We start from the raw sequence: 14,192 nt of genomic DNA on the forward strand, positions 1-14,192 counted from the left end.
CCATGCGGAAATGTATGACAAATCCCCAGCAATATCCAGAGCTTCCGGATTCTGTATGTCCTGCCTCTCCTATCCTCTCCTCCATAAGTGGCTCTTCTGGTAAACTGAATTTAATGCCGGCCCGGATCACTGGCAGCCCTGGAGTAAAAAAAACAACTTGCAAATCATTAGGTAATAGTTTTTGTGCACAGTGATGTACTACAGTATCCTGATAGAGAATTCTGCGTAAGGCTGTGTAACGATGATTGCACGTCCTTTTAAATGGGGCAGTCTTTATATTGATGTATTTGTGTATATGGATGATATATTGGTACATAACTATTTTTACTGTACTTCAAGGAACCAAATGGGGCATTGGAGGAACATGTGTGAATGTTGGCTGCATTCCGAAAAAACTGATGCACCAGGCAGCGCTATTAGGAGGTGCCCTGAAAGATGCCCCCCATTATGGTTGGCACACACCGCATCCAGCACAGCATGACTGGTAATATCCTTTATCTTAACACTGTAATGATGATCCTCTAACCATATTGCAAATCACATGAGAGGAGAGTATTAAAAGTGTAACAGCTGCGTAGTTCAAAACCAGTGAACATATTGCACATTTACATCCGCTTTACTGTTAAATAAACACATTTTCTGAATATACCCTGTTAAAAAGTGACCTCATTTTTACTTCCAATTTGGGGCTTTGCCAGAGATACATTCAGAAAGAATGTGGTCATATAGTGATGAGATTAGTCTATTTGATGAGAAATCCTGTGTGACAGCACCCTCTAGTGGAATAGGCTGGACAGGACCGGATTGCTACTTGAAATTGAAAAAAAAAGCAATTCTATTGTACAGTCTGTGCTCTGTAGTTTGAATCAGACTGATATTGAAACATGTCTATAGAAGTATAATTTTTATTTGAATCTAGGTCCAAAATGGCACAATCTGTACAAAATTATGTGAAATCGCTGAATTGGGGCCATAGAGTACAGCTGCAGGACAAGTAAGTTTCTGTTTTTCTTTTTTGCTTTATTCTTTTTAAGGGAACGTGTCATCAACTGTAAGCACCATAATCTAAGTTGTGGTCCTTATAGTTTAAGTAACAGGGAATCCATGGAGCTGTCTCTCAAACTCGCCCAGTCCCCTGTTCCTGCGGTGTTCCTCTGCAAAATTAGCGCCTGCACAGGCAGCATGACCATGCAGTAATTGGGACTGAGATGCAAAACACTGCATGTGAGCTGGTAACACTCTCAATAAGTTGTGCTGTAGCTGTTTCTTCCACGACTAGCAACAGCTTTTCTCTTATGTTTCTTCATTAGATCCTGGAGGGGTCTAGGTGTGCTGAACAAGATCTACTCGTGGTCAATAGTGACCACAGCATCTAAGTAGTTATCTAGAACAAGCTTCCCCAGCCACTCCATTGGCACCCCAGTAATGCAATCATGGATATCGATGGGTTGCAGAGCCATCATCTAAAAGCCCTTCGAGACACAATGAGAATCGCTCAAAGCTGTCTTTTGAGCGATTCTCGTTTTGTCTAAATGCAGGGACATCGTGCAGTTTTTGTGCACGAGTCACTGAATTCTATCTTGCTAGAATTGAGCAATCAGCTGTTATCAGCAGAGCAGGCTGTTATCAGCCGGCTGCACTGATAAGATTCTCTGTGCCTGTGTCCTCTTGTGAATTCACAGTGAGGACACTGGCAGTCAGAGCGGAGAAGAATACAGCTGTCTGTTTATGCAAAGCAGCTGTATTCGTCTATTCGCGTCCGCGGCTGTGTCCCACTCAGGCTGCTTATTTTATAGTAGCTACTTAGGTACTATATAGTATGCAAAGATGATCCCTCAAAGAGCGACTTTTGAGCGATCATCTATCAGTGTAAATGGGGCTTAAAAGGCTACTTGTCAGTAGTACACTGTATTATATAAGTGATCACATGTTCAAGTCCACTTGTGTGACTAAAAAATATTGTGGGAAAAATGTTTGGAGTTATGTTTTTTATACAATAAAGGTGCTTCATTATGGGGAAAAGGAACTATTCTAGTATAAAATTATGGTATTATTTACCCTGTATGCTGAAAAGCTTTAACCCCTTAACGACACTGGACGTAAGGTTGCGTCCTGCGTGTTCAGGGTGTGTATGGAGGGAGATCGCAGGGTGATCTCCCTCCATACAGCATGGCCGCCGGCTGTTTCCTGCAGCTGACACCCACCCACAACAGCTCCGTTAAGCTGCGCGGCTCATTGTAGCTGCTAACCCTTTAAATGCCTCTGTGTATTCTGACAGTTGCATTCAAATCCTCCGGCCGATGTCCTGGGTCCTGTACAGCCCTTCGTGATGAGATCGCAGGAAGCCGTGTGGGTGTCATGGCAGACGGGGGCCTTTTGAAAGGCCCCAAAGCTGTAATGGCAGAATGTTTGCCTGAGGTATGGCTTGATAGAATGCCTGCCTGTTCGCACTATGATGTAATGCTATGGCATTACATCATACTGCAGGAGCGATCAAAGCAGCGCAAGTTGTTGTCCCCTCTGGGGACTAAAACAAAAAGTAAAAATAAGATTAAAGTTTTTTTTATTATTTATTAAAAAAGATATAGCAAAAGGAGGTGGGGGGGTTAAACTTTTATATTTAAAAGAAAAGAATCTAAATAATAAAACAAAAATACATATTTGGTATCACAGCGTCCATAAAAGTCCGATCTATCAAGATAATGCATTATTTATCCCGCACTGTGAACATCGGAATCTGGATTTCTTTTCATTTCACTCCACTAAGAATTTTTTTAAAGCTTTTCAGTACATTATATGGTACATTATATAGTACCATTGAAAAATACAACTTGTCCCGCAAAAAACAAGCCTCCATACAGCTACATAGATGAATAAGTAAAAGTTATGATTTTTTAAAAGGGGGGAGGAAAAAATGAAGCCGGAAAAAAAAGAGAATGGTCCTTAAGGGGTTAAAAAAGAAAAAAAAATTGCACAACGCCGGAATTGGTGATTCTTTTCATCCTGCCTTCGAAAAAGTCAGAATAAAAAGTGATATGTACCCTAAAAGGGTACTAATGAACACTAATCCCTCAGAAAGCATTGTCCACAGAAAAATCCATTATGGGTCTCAGAATATGTCAGTGCAAAAAAAAAAATAGTGCTTTTATTGTGCAAATGTAGTAAAACAGAAGCAAACTATATACATTTGGTATTACTGTAATCGTATTGACCTGCAGAATAAAGGCAACATGTTATTTAAGCTGCACAGTGAGTGGTGCAAAATGTAAAAAAAGAAAGAAAATAAAAAAATTGCTGTTTTATTGTTCTCGTTTTTTTTTACCGTTTTTCCCAGAAAAAGTTAATAAGTTAATCAAGTAGTAATATACACCCCCCAAAATTAAAACTCATTCCACATAAAACAAGCCCTCCTATAACTACGCCAACAGAAACACAGTGGCTTTCCTGAATGCAACAGAAAACAAAATATTTTCGATTCCTTAAGGCCCAAAACAGAGTTTTTAAGGGATTAATGAAAATCTTCATTGTTTTCTTCCAGTGAACAGAAATTTATCCTGGTCATGTGTCTCACACAGTGCTGCAGGACGGCTGGGTGCCCATATATTTCTTTTTCCTCTGGCCTTGTAGTGAAACGCTGGAAGTAGACTGATACCAGAACCGATCCCATAGTTCTCTATTGGATCATTCTCAGTTTTGATGCCAGATGCCTCTCTGTGCTGGACAGACAAACATTTCTATGTCGGCTATGGATGCCGGATTGATGCATCAAAATGTCATCAGCTTTGTGCATCGAGCTGCACTGGTTTAGTCGTCATACCCATGGCCTTTGTGATGGAGGTTGCACATTGGGTCCAGGTGAAGATGTACTGCACTAAGTATTTAGCCAGAACTATAGAGAACTAGGGAATACTGGTTTAACTCACTAGCTGTAACTAGTACACAGAGCTGGCACATGTGTGCTCAGTACAGAGGAACCATACAGGCCGTCTCGGCCACCACCAGCCATTCGGCAACTATTTAGCATTACACATTATTTGTCACATCAATTACTAATATGTATTAGTTATATCTTTAGATCTGGTAGGGCTATGGCAACCTCCAACTATGTTCTTCATGTAAAAATATTGAATCAGGCTCGCATTACTGATCTAAGAAGAGACAGACAGGGCTTTACTCATCTAGTAGCTTTGGCTCGTTTTCCCTGGGATGTATTCTTGCAATGCTTGGCTGCATCATGTTGGGCTTTTCAGGAATTGTATAGATGTGCAAATAACCATGAGACATTGAAGGATTTTGTTTCCAAAGCTTCTCGACAACTTATCCTGGATTTGTGCATCTGAAATTTTCTTGTTGCTTAATGGGATTGTTTGAGAGAATTTAAAAAAAAGGCCCCCAAGGCAAAAAATAATGAACAGGCTTATTCTTGCCTCTTCCCACTCCCCTCATATGCCCTGCCGACTGCTGCAGATCTATCCTATGACTTAATGCTTACCGCCTACAGCAGCCTATGTACTGGGCATAATAGGCTGCAGCAGCCAATCGCAGAGCTCAGCAATCAAGCATATTATTGATTATAATTGATGTGGACTGTCATATGGATCTGCTGCAGATTTTTTCAGCTGCGGAAAATCCACAGCAAATCAGTCACATGTGAACATACCCTTAGGCCACCCTTAGGCACTTGTAAAACAGACCGTTTACTGCATTTTCGGCTTCATTGACGTGTTTTTGACAGCGTTTGCCTGCGTTTTCAGCACATTTATAAACATAGCGAAGCGAGCTGATAATGCCAGAACTGAAAAAAAAACGCAGCTAAAAACGCGGTAACCACGTTCTACCTTGTTTTCAGCAGCGCTGAAAATGCACCACATTCATTTTAACCCCTTAGTGACAGAGCTTTTTTGCTTTTTTCCATTTTTGTTTTTTTCCTACTCCCTTTTAAAAAATCGTAGCTCCTTAATTTATCCATCGATGTCGCTGTATGTGGGCTTGTTTTTTGCGGGACGAGTTGTATTTTTCAATGGCACTATTTATTGTACCATATAATTTACTGAAAAACTTTTAAAAAATTCTTAGCGGAGAGAAATGGAAAAAAAACGATATTCCACCATCTTTCGGTGCTTCCTGTTTCTACAGCACACAAATTGCAACAAAAACGACCTGATATTTTTATTCTATGGGTCAGTACGATTGCTACGATAGCAAACTTGTATAGTATTTTTTTTGCTGTAGTACTTTTATTTTTTTTTTTAAAGATATTTAATTTTTTTCAATTATTTTCTGCTGTCATTTTGTGCGCGCAATATCTTTTTTATTTTTCCGTCGACGTAGTTGAGCAAGGGCTCATTTTTTGCAGGATGTCCTGAAGTTTCCGATATTATCAATTTGGAATACATACGACTTTTTGATCGCTTTTTATTGCGTTTTTTCTGGGAGACAGGGTAACTAAAAAAATGTATTTCTGGCGTTCTTTATTATTTTTTTTCAGACGACGTTGACCGTGCGGGAAAAATAATGCACAACTTTGATAGATCGGACTTTTACGGACGCGGCGATATAAAATACATATTTTTATTTTATGATTTTGATTTTTTAATAATGATTATGGCAAAAGGGGGGTGATTTAAATTTTTATAACTTTTTTTTTTTTAACAATTAAAAAAACTTTATTGATCTTTTTTTAAACTTTACTTTGAAGTCCCCCTGGGGGACTTTAACATGCGATGCTTTGATCGCTCCCGCAGTATGACGTAATGCTATAGCATTACGTCATACTGCTTTTTTACAGGCAGTCTTTCAAGCCGCCCTGTGTGGATGGCTTGATAGGCAGTCTGTTAAGGCAGCCCTGGGGCCATTCATTAGGCCCCCGGCTGCCATGACACCTGCACGGATCCCCCGATCTCACCGCGGGGGGGCCGTGCGGGTCCCCCGAACAGCGTTCGGGGCATTTAAAGGGTTAATAGCCGCGAACGGCCGAGCGCATCTATTGCCTGCGGGTGTCAGCTGTAATAAACAGCTGATGCCCGCGCTGTATGGAGGGAGATAGCGCCGCTACCTCCCTCCATACACGTCCTGCAACAGCAGGACGTAGTTTTACAATAGGGCTGTCACTAAGGGGTTAATGGGCAGAGCATCGCATTTTAAAACGTATGAAAATAGAAGAGACAGTGCTTGAAAAACTCAGCGTTAAAAATGCTTAATTTCAACGCTTTTCTGAGAAGCTCCATTGAAATCAATGGTAGTGATTGACCGCGTTTAGCATTTATCTGAAAATGCAGAAAAATACGAGTGAGAGGGGTCTTAAGTATCTGACTTCCCTGTGTCAGGTCTGTGTACTAAATGCTTTTATTTTGAGGTTCATTTCAGTGCCCTCAGTTAACCTATTGTGTTATTGATTGTTTTTTCTTTGTTACAGTCTCTGGAAGTGGCTTTCTTCCCTGAGTGGCTGGTTGTTATACGTTCAAGTCCCCTGATGTAGCAGAGTTTTAAAGCTCATTTAGACGGGACGAGTGTCAGGAAAACGATGCCCGAGACTCGTCTCCGCACATACTCGCTCTCGTGCTGCTGCACTGGAGCTAGTATCGCTGGCTCACAGTGGGGCGCCTGGAGGAGATTTCTTTCCTCAGCTCCCCCGCCCCTCTCCATTGACTTAATATAGCGGCCGTTCACTATGCTGCATAAACGATGGATGATGAGCTGATCGCCCAGTGTAAATAGCAGCCGTTCAGTACTGAACGGCTGATGTGTTAAGACAATGGAGAGGGGCCGGGGAGCGCGAGGAGAGAAATCTCCTTCAGCCACTTTGCTGTGAGCCAGTGATACTAGCTCCCTGCAGCAGCACGAGAGTGAGTATGTGCAGGGATGAGTGTTGGGCATCGTTTGCCCGACATAAGTCCCGTCTACATGGAGCTTAACTTGTCTGTGATAACGCTCTCTGACAAGTTATCTTGTTTTATAATATGTTTTTCATAGACATTTTTTCCCTTTTTTTTTTTGGTTTATTGGGGATAGAAAGGTAAAAGATTTTTTTTAACATTTATAGTTTTTAAAAAAATTAGTATATATAAAGTATGGGAATGGGTTCCTCTATTTGTTTCAGATGTTTTGTTATATAGTATGTATGGTTTTGGTTTACAGGGCGCATATGGCGACGGTTTGGGGTTATTTTCTTTCTTATGTATATATTGTTGTTTTATTCTGTAATTTTGATTTAGTTTGTTTTTTACTATCAATGTCCCCCATGACGTCATGTAAGACCTCTGGAGGACATTTACATGTTTTTGGTTTTTTTTATTTGACACTTTCCAACTGTAGCTGGGGCATCCATAGGAGCCCCCATTTACAGGGAAAACAACCCCTGTAGTGACAATAGCCACTTGCAGAGGTGATCAGGGTCTAGTACCACCCTGCAGCTCTGCTGTAGCAGGAAATCTGGGCGGTCACGTGACCCCGACTCCCGTAGTGGAAGTTGCACTTCCGCTTTCACTTTTCAGTACACAGCGCTCATTGAGCACTGTGTACTCGGGGAAGGAAAAGGCAGAAAGGGTTAAAAACCCTTCCTGCCTTCTCCTCCGGGTTATCAGCTGTCACTAACAGCTGCCAACCCGTCCTGCTTCTGATTGATTGCAGAGCTAGGAGGCTTAAATCCCCGCCATAATTTTACATACGGCTGGGCTTTAACCCCTTGAGTGGCGGGTTTCCTACCACCCTGTCGTGCCCACCAGGGCAGGTTTTTTAAAATGGTCTAATCATTGAATTTCAACTAATTTTGCAGTTGCGTCTCAAGAGCCATAACTTTTTCATTTTTCCATTGACACAGCCATATAAGGGCTTGTTTTTTGCGGGACAAGTTGTGATTTTTTTAAACAGGGGGGAGGAAAAAAAGAAATGGGGGGAAAAAAGAAAAAAAAGGGGCCATGTCATTAAGGGGTTAAATAATGTATTAACTTCCTTCTCTGGGTCATTATGACGCATGGATACCACATGTGTGATTGTATTTTTTATTTTTTTACAAAGTAAAGGGAGACAAGTGTTTTTATAATTTTTTACCTTTTTTTTTTTTTTTTTTATAATTTTTTTTTTTTCTGTCCCTTTAGGGGACTTCCACAGGGACCCATCAGGACCCCCTGATCACATTCCAGGGGTCCGATGGTGACAGCCCTTTACATGCTGCAGTGACAGCCCTTTACATGCTGCAGTCACATAGACTGCAGCATGTAAAGGGTTAACACAGCAGAGATCGGAGGTTTTCTCTGATCTCTGCTGTAAGAGCAGGTACCTAGGTGTCCTCTGACAGCCAAGCACCAAGCTCTCCCTGCCACAGAGACCATCGGCTTGCTTCTGACAAGCCGATGGTCTCTATGGCAACCTGTAAACAAAGCAGGAGGTTGCCGACATATCGGCAATATCTTCTGCTGGTTTTTCAAAGCCCTTGCTTTGTTCTCTGTGGGACTGTGCAGGCAGAGCACACTGTCACAGCTTGTGGCATTGTGCTCTGCAGCTCCCATAGTGATACATAGCCCGGAAATCTTCTGGGCTATGTCACTATGAGCAGTGGAGCTCGTCCCGGAAAATTTCCGGGCGTGCCACTCAAGGGGTTAAAGGGGTTGTCCCGCGCCGAAACGGGTTTTTTTTTTTTTTCAACCCCCCAACCCCCCCCCCCCCCCCGTTCGGCGCGAGACAACCCCGATGCAGGGACCTAAAGAAAGCTTACCGGAGCGCTTACCGTAATCCCCGCGCTCCGGTGACTTCTATACTTACCGGTGAAGATGGCCGCCGGGAACCTCTTCCTCCGTGGACCGCAGCTCTTCTGTGCGGTCCATTGCCGATTCCAGCCTCCTGATTGGCTGGAATCGGCACGTGACGGGGCGGAGCTACACGGAGCCCCATAGAGAACAGGAGAAGACCTGGACTGCGCAAGCGCGGCTAATTTGGCCGTCGGAGGGCGAAAATTAGTCGGCACCATGGAGACGAGGACGCCAGCAACGGAGCAGGTAAGTATAAAACTTTTTATAACTTCTGTATGGCTCATAATTAATGCACAATGTACATTACAAAGTGCATTAATATGGCCATACAGAAGTGTATAGACCCACTTGCTGCCGCGGGACAACCCCTTTAAGCCCGGGACCAGCTGTCATAAATTTACTGTGCCTTGTCCTAAACGTATTAGAGTCGTTCCATTATCCAGGCTGCTATGTAGCATTTTCCGGCGTCCCATTTTACATGTTCTGCACTTTTGTACACTTTTTATTTTATTTATTTTGCGTTATTAAAAAAAATTTTGTGAATAAAAAAAAAAGTCTGTTTTTGCATGTTTGCACAATGGTGCCTTGGCATACAGTGTAATCTGTTCCGTGACAGAGCTCTTAACTCAAAACACTTGTATGTCAAATCACTTTTCCCCAATGAAATTAATTGAACACCATTAATGCGTTCCGGATTAATGGCGTTTCAATTAATTTCAATGGGTAAACTAACTATACTACATGTAAAAAAAACCAAACCTCAATACTTCCCTACCGCCGGCGTTCTGGTCCTCGCGATGGTCTGTGGCGCTGCTGCTGGCTGTCACATCCTCCTCTACGCCAACAGAGCATTTCTTCCTGGAAGCGTGGCTTTAATACCCCGCCTCCAGCAAGCTAATGCTCTGATTGGTTAACCCAGAGCCGGCTTTCATCGGCTAACGCGGCGCTGGATTAACCAATCACAGCCATTCAATGACACCATTGAATGGCTGTGATTGGTTAATCCAGCGCCGGCTTTCGTTTGACGCGGTGCTGAATTAACTAATCAGAGCATTAGCTTGCTGGAGGCGGGGTATTCAAGCCACGCTTGCAAGAAGAAATGCTCTGTTGGCATGGAGGAGAACGCAGCAGCGCCGCAGACCATCGCGACGACCGGAACGCCGGCGGTAGGTGAGTATTGATGTTTGTTTTTTTTTACATGTAGTATAGTTAGTTTACCCATTAAAATTAATTGAAACGCCATTAATCCGGAACACATTAATGGCGTTTCAATTCATTTCATTGGGGAAAAGTGATTTGACATACAAGTGTTTTGGGTTAAGAGCTCCGTCACGGAACAGATTATACTGTATGCCAAGGCACCACTGTATATCATACCGTTCCTGTCTGCCAAGTCACTGCTCCAAGCGTGTCAAAATATGTCCTATAGCGCTCGCGATGGCGACTAGCATCATCACAGGCACAACAAAAATGAAGGGGTTGGAGAGGTAAGTTCCCTGATTTTTCAGAACACCTCTCTCCAAAGTTCAATTCCATGGTGTCTACATTTTCACTATTGAGCATCTGTGGTGGGTAGTAGGTCTGTGCGTCACGACGTGTCAAGTAGTTGTGCAAAACACAGCAGCCCAGCACGAACTTGTCTGTGGTTTCTGGTAGCAAATTGATGTGTTAAAAATGCGGAAACGGTTGGCCATAATTCCAAAAGCATTCTCCACCACACATCTCGCTCTTGACAGCCGATAATTGAATATTTACGTTTTCAGTGTCCAAATGTCTTTGGGGATAAGGTTCTATTAGAAATGCCTCATCGCCAATGAACACATTCACATTTCCTTTGGTCTCTGGATTGCTTGGTAGTTGCAGCCTATCTGCTTTTAACAGTTCCATGAATTCGGTTTGGTCTATTACACCGCTATCAGATATTCTCCCGTGCTTGCCAACATCTACCATCATGAATTCATAGTACGCATTCAATAAATGGCGTAACAAAATGACAGAAAAGTAGAAAAGGACTCCTCACACATGCAAAGAAAATTCCTAAAGTCATCTGGGCTGTTTTCCTGTATCCCATTAACAAGACCCATCTGTGACCGTGTCTCTTTGCTGCTACCACCGTTTTGACCAAACTCTGCGCTGACACTTGTGGGGAAGTCCCCTCCGTGCCACGATCTCGATGATTTTGGCCGAACAAAGGAGTTTCTCACTGGTAAGTATTTTCGCTGTCAAAGTGGCGCTCTTCCTCTTGATCAATAACTGCAAAAAGAAAAAAGCCTTGTTCTTACATTACGTGGCTATTGAGTACACAAGTATGCTACTTAAATACATTACCATCTAAAAATGGCCACCACCCGCAAGCTATTTTGGTTTGAAAATTCGAGTTTTACTTACCGTTCTTCAAAACACTAAAGTGGGAAAGCACAGAACCTTAAATAAAAAAAAATTCCAATATTTTCATAGAAGTGACAAATAAAATCATCTCCCTAACAGCAGTGCTACGTGGCTATACATCGCCGTTAAGAAAAAAATACAAATAGCCACGAGGTGCTGCCGCCTGCCAGACATTTTCTTGCCACTACTACATGCTAAATGGGGGCCTAGCTTTACAGAACATTTCAGCAAGCAACTGGCCTTTGCAGTTGATGGTTTACTATCACGAATCTATAGTCAGAAAACGTAGTGAAACCAGCTGGCGCCCAAAGATAAATCCTCGCTGTAGATGCCGTGACCTTGGCATGCGAAGTAAAAGAGGGCGAATGTATTTAATAAATAGTCAGAACGGCCGATGACTTACCAGCCAATGGTGGAGCACTAGGAGGGCGTGTCAAAAATGTTGTTTTGTTGTACCTTTTTGGACGCAAGCAAGTACGCCCCGCCAAATGACAACCCGTCCTCACGAATCGTTAAACGATTGTCATTTAAACCAAGTAAAAAACGAACAGCCAAACAACGGTTTTCATGCGGACTAAAAGTCAGCGATGAACAAAAGCTGCCCGACTGCCCGTGTTTACACGTAACGATTTTCGCTTATTTTCGGCCGTTTGAACAAATTTTGATCGATATTTGCTGCGTGTAAAAGGGCCTTTAGCCTAAGCCAGCCTTTGTTAAGTAATTGAGAAGCTGGGGTGCAGTATTATCATGATGCATTATAAGTTATGTTAAAAGTTGCCACATCTGTGATTAATTTTTAAACCTCTTGTTTGCTTTTTTTCACAGGAAAGTCAAATATTTTAACATGAAGGCCAGTCTTGTGGATGATCACACTGTACATGCAGTGGCAAACACCGGAAAGGAGGTCTGTATGAGTCTAAACAATGTACTTTGCTATGAATGTCCCTATATAGCACAGTGGTACAGAGGGTGGTGGACCGCGGTGCTATTCTCTGCGGCCCCCAACCACCAGACTGGACTTGGAGGAGGGGAACATTTCTCGTCCGTATCATTGGGGGCCACAGCCTAGACCATGGGATATAGCCACTGCCCTAGGAGGCGACACTAAGCAAAAAAGTGTTAGCTCCTCCCTACCTGGCTATATCCCCCCTGCAGGCACTCAGCTAATTAGTCTTTAGCTTAGTGTCTGCTAGGAGGCAGACATGGAAAGAGCTATTCGCAGGAATCCGGGGAGTCGGGGCTTTTCCCTGGCTCTACTGGCCTCCCGGGGGAGACGCAGGCAGGGGGTGTCTCCACCACTACTGCGGCGTCTCACCCAGAGAAGAAAAAGGGGCCCGACCATGCAATGCGCATCTGAGTCGGTTACCCGCCAGCCATAGGGCTCCCCCTCCCTGGAGTAGCGCACTGTCTGACGGTGACGCGTAGGGGGCAGCACTGCTGGAGTAGTCGACGCAAGGGCAGGCTGTGGCTCCCAGGACAAAGACACCCCCGCTTGGGACTATGGAGCATTCCGGCGCCACACGGACAGACCGCACAGCCGAACTTTGAACGCATACCTTAAGGAGCATCAGGACGTCGGCGGTGGCAACGGCGGGGGCAGCGGCAGCGGCGATGGCAGCGGCGATAGCAGCAGCGAAGGCGGCGGCAGCGGCAGCTCTCCCGGCCAGGGATAGAAGCTTGCGTGTAGCAGGACGCCGGGACGCCGGCCGGCAGGCCACTTCCGGGCACGGCGCTCCGGGGGGCGGAGCGCCGTCGTCACGGCCGGAAAGCGTCACTTCCGGGTCGCGGGGACGCTTCCGGGGCAGGCCACGCCCCCTCCGACCGGGGTGAGTGTAAAAAGACCGCCGGACAGAGGAATGGCCGTGCTCTGGGACACTTCATTGGTCTACACCTCTGAGCCCAGCACCTGCAGCTCGCCTGAAGCACACACAGCCTTCCAGCCGTTCAGCCCTGCAGTCCTGCAGTTTCCCTCTGCAGTTTCCTTCTGCAACGGAGAAAGCACCCGGACAGCAGCAGCACCTCCTGTCTCGGGCACCAGCAGCAGTAGCAACTCCGCAGCAGTCCCTGCCACAGCACCTGCCGGGTCAACAACGCCGCGAGATCGTATGGTACACCAGCGTCGACTTCCGACAGCACCCAAGCGTCAGGACCAGAGGCTCCAGCTGGACCGGGGGAACCGCAGAAACAGCTGCTAGACCGGGTAAGCCCTGCCCAAGGCAGCACTTTGCGGTGTTCTCCCCTCGCCCTCCCCATCCCCCCTGCAGGCATTCCTGTAACGGTACTTAGCTTTCCCGCTACCTGGGAATTGTTTTCTGTTGCCATGTCTGACCCTAGATCAGAGGGTTCCAGCCCGGCCAAGGGGAGGGTGAAGCATTACGCTTGCACTACCTGCAGCGGTAAGTTCGCTTGCGGTCAAGTCGACCCCCGCTGCACTAGATGTGCCGCGGTGCGCGCAGCCCCAGGGTCCCCGGTGCCCCCCGCCGCCCCTGTGGAGCCAGGGCCCGAACCCCAACGGGCGAGGTCCCTGGCCGCTGCCGTTTCTGGCTTGGCCATATCCTCTGCGGCGATTTTACGCCGGTTAGAGCCCAGCTCAGACGCGTCCTCCTCGGAATATGCACGAGAGAGGGCACACAAAAGGAGGAGGTCCCTTAGCAGCGAGGACACTCCCCATAGATCGCGCCACACCGGGAGGTCGTCTGGACCCTCAAAGTCCAGACGATCCAGGGACTCTCATGGCTCTCATGGTCCAGGGAGTCCGTGCATACTTATCATAGATCAAGGCATTTTTTCACGGTCCCGGTATTCTGTGAGACCAGCCCGGGCTCACGATGAGTCCCCTCGAGCATCTTGCTCATGGGCGCCCCAGGACACGGCCCAAACGGCAGGCAAGGGCAGTGGGTCTGAAGACTACGACCACTCTGCAGGCTCGTCAGTTTTGGAACTAGACGAGGAACAGGTGTCGCGCCTAGCCAGCCTAATGTACGGCCTGGTAATATCCATAAGAGAAACCCTCCAAGTAATGGAGAAAGCAGTGCAGACGCCTCCTTCCGCGGTGTC

General features: G+C 45.4%; 1 protein-coding gene across 2 annotated transcripts in view; it reads left to right on the forward strand.

Annotated features, from left to right (window-relative positions):
• TXNRD2 (thioredoxin reductase 2) overlaps window positions 1–14,192 on the forward strand; it is a 107,706-nt gene that overhangs the window by 9,900 nt on the left and 83,614 nt on the right. For both annotated transcript variants that reach the window (XM_066603474.1, XM_066603475.1), the window contains 3 exons: window positions 340–484; window positions 920–994; window positions 11,961–12,039. In XM_066603474.1, coding sequence (XP_066459571.1) covers window positions 340–484; window positions 920–994; window positions 11,961–12,039 — 299 coding nt within the window. The remainder of the gene's footprint in view (window positions 1–339; window positions 485–919; window positions 995–11,960; window positions 12,040–14,192) is intronic.

Source organism: Eleutherodactylus coqui, chromosome 5 (genome assembly GCF_035609145.1).
Source record: "Eleutherodactylus coqui strain aEleCoq1 chromosome 5, aEleCoq1.hap1, whole genome shotgun sequence".
Taxonomy (NCBI): domain Eukaryota; kingdom Metazoa; phylum Chordata; class Amphibia; order Anura; family Eleutherodactylidae; genus Eleutherodactylus; species Eleutherodactylus coqui.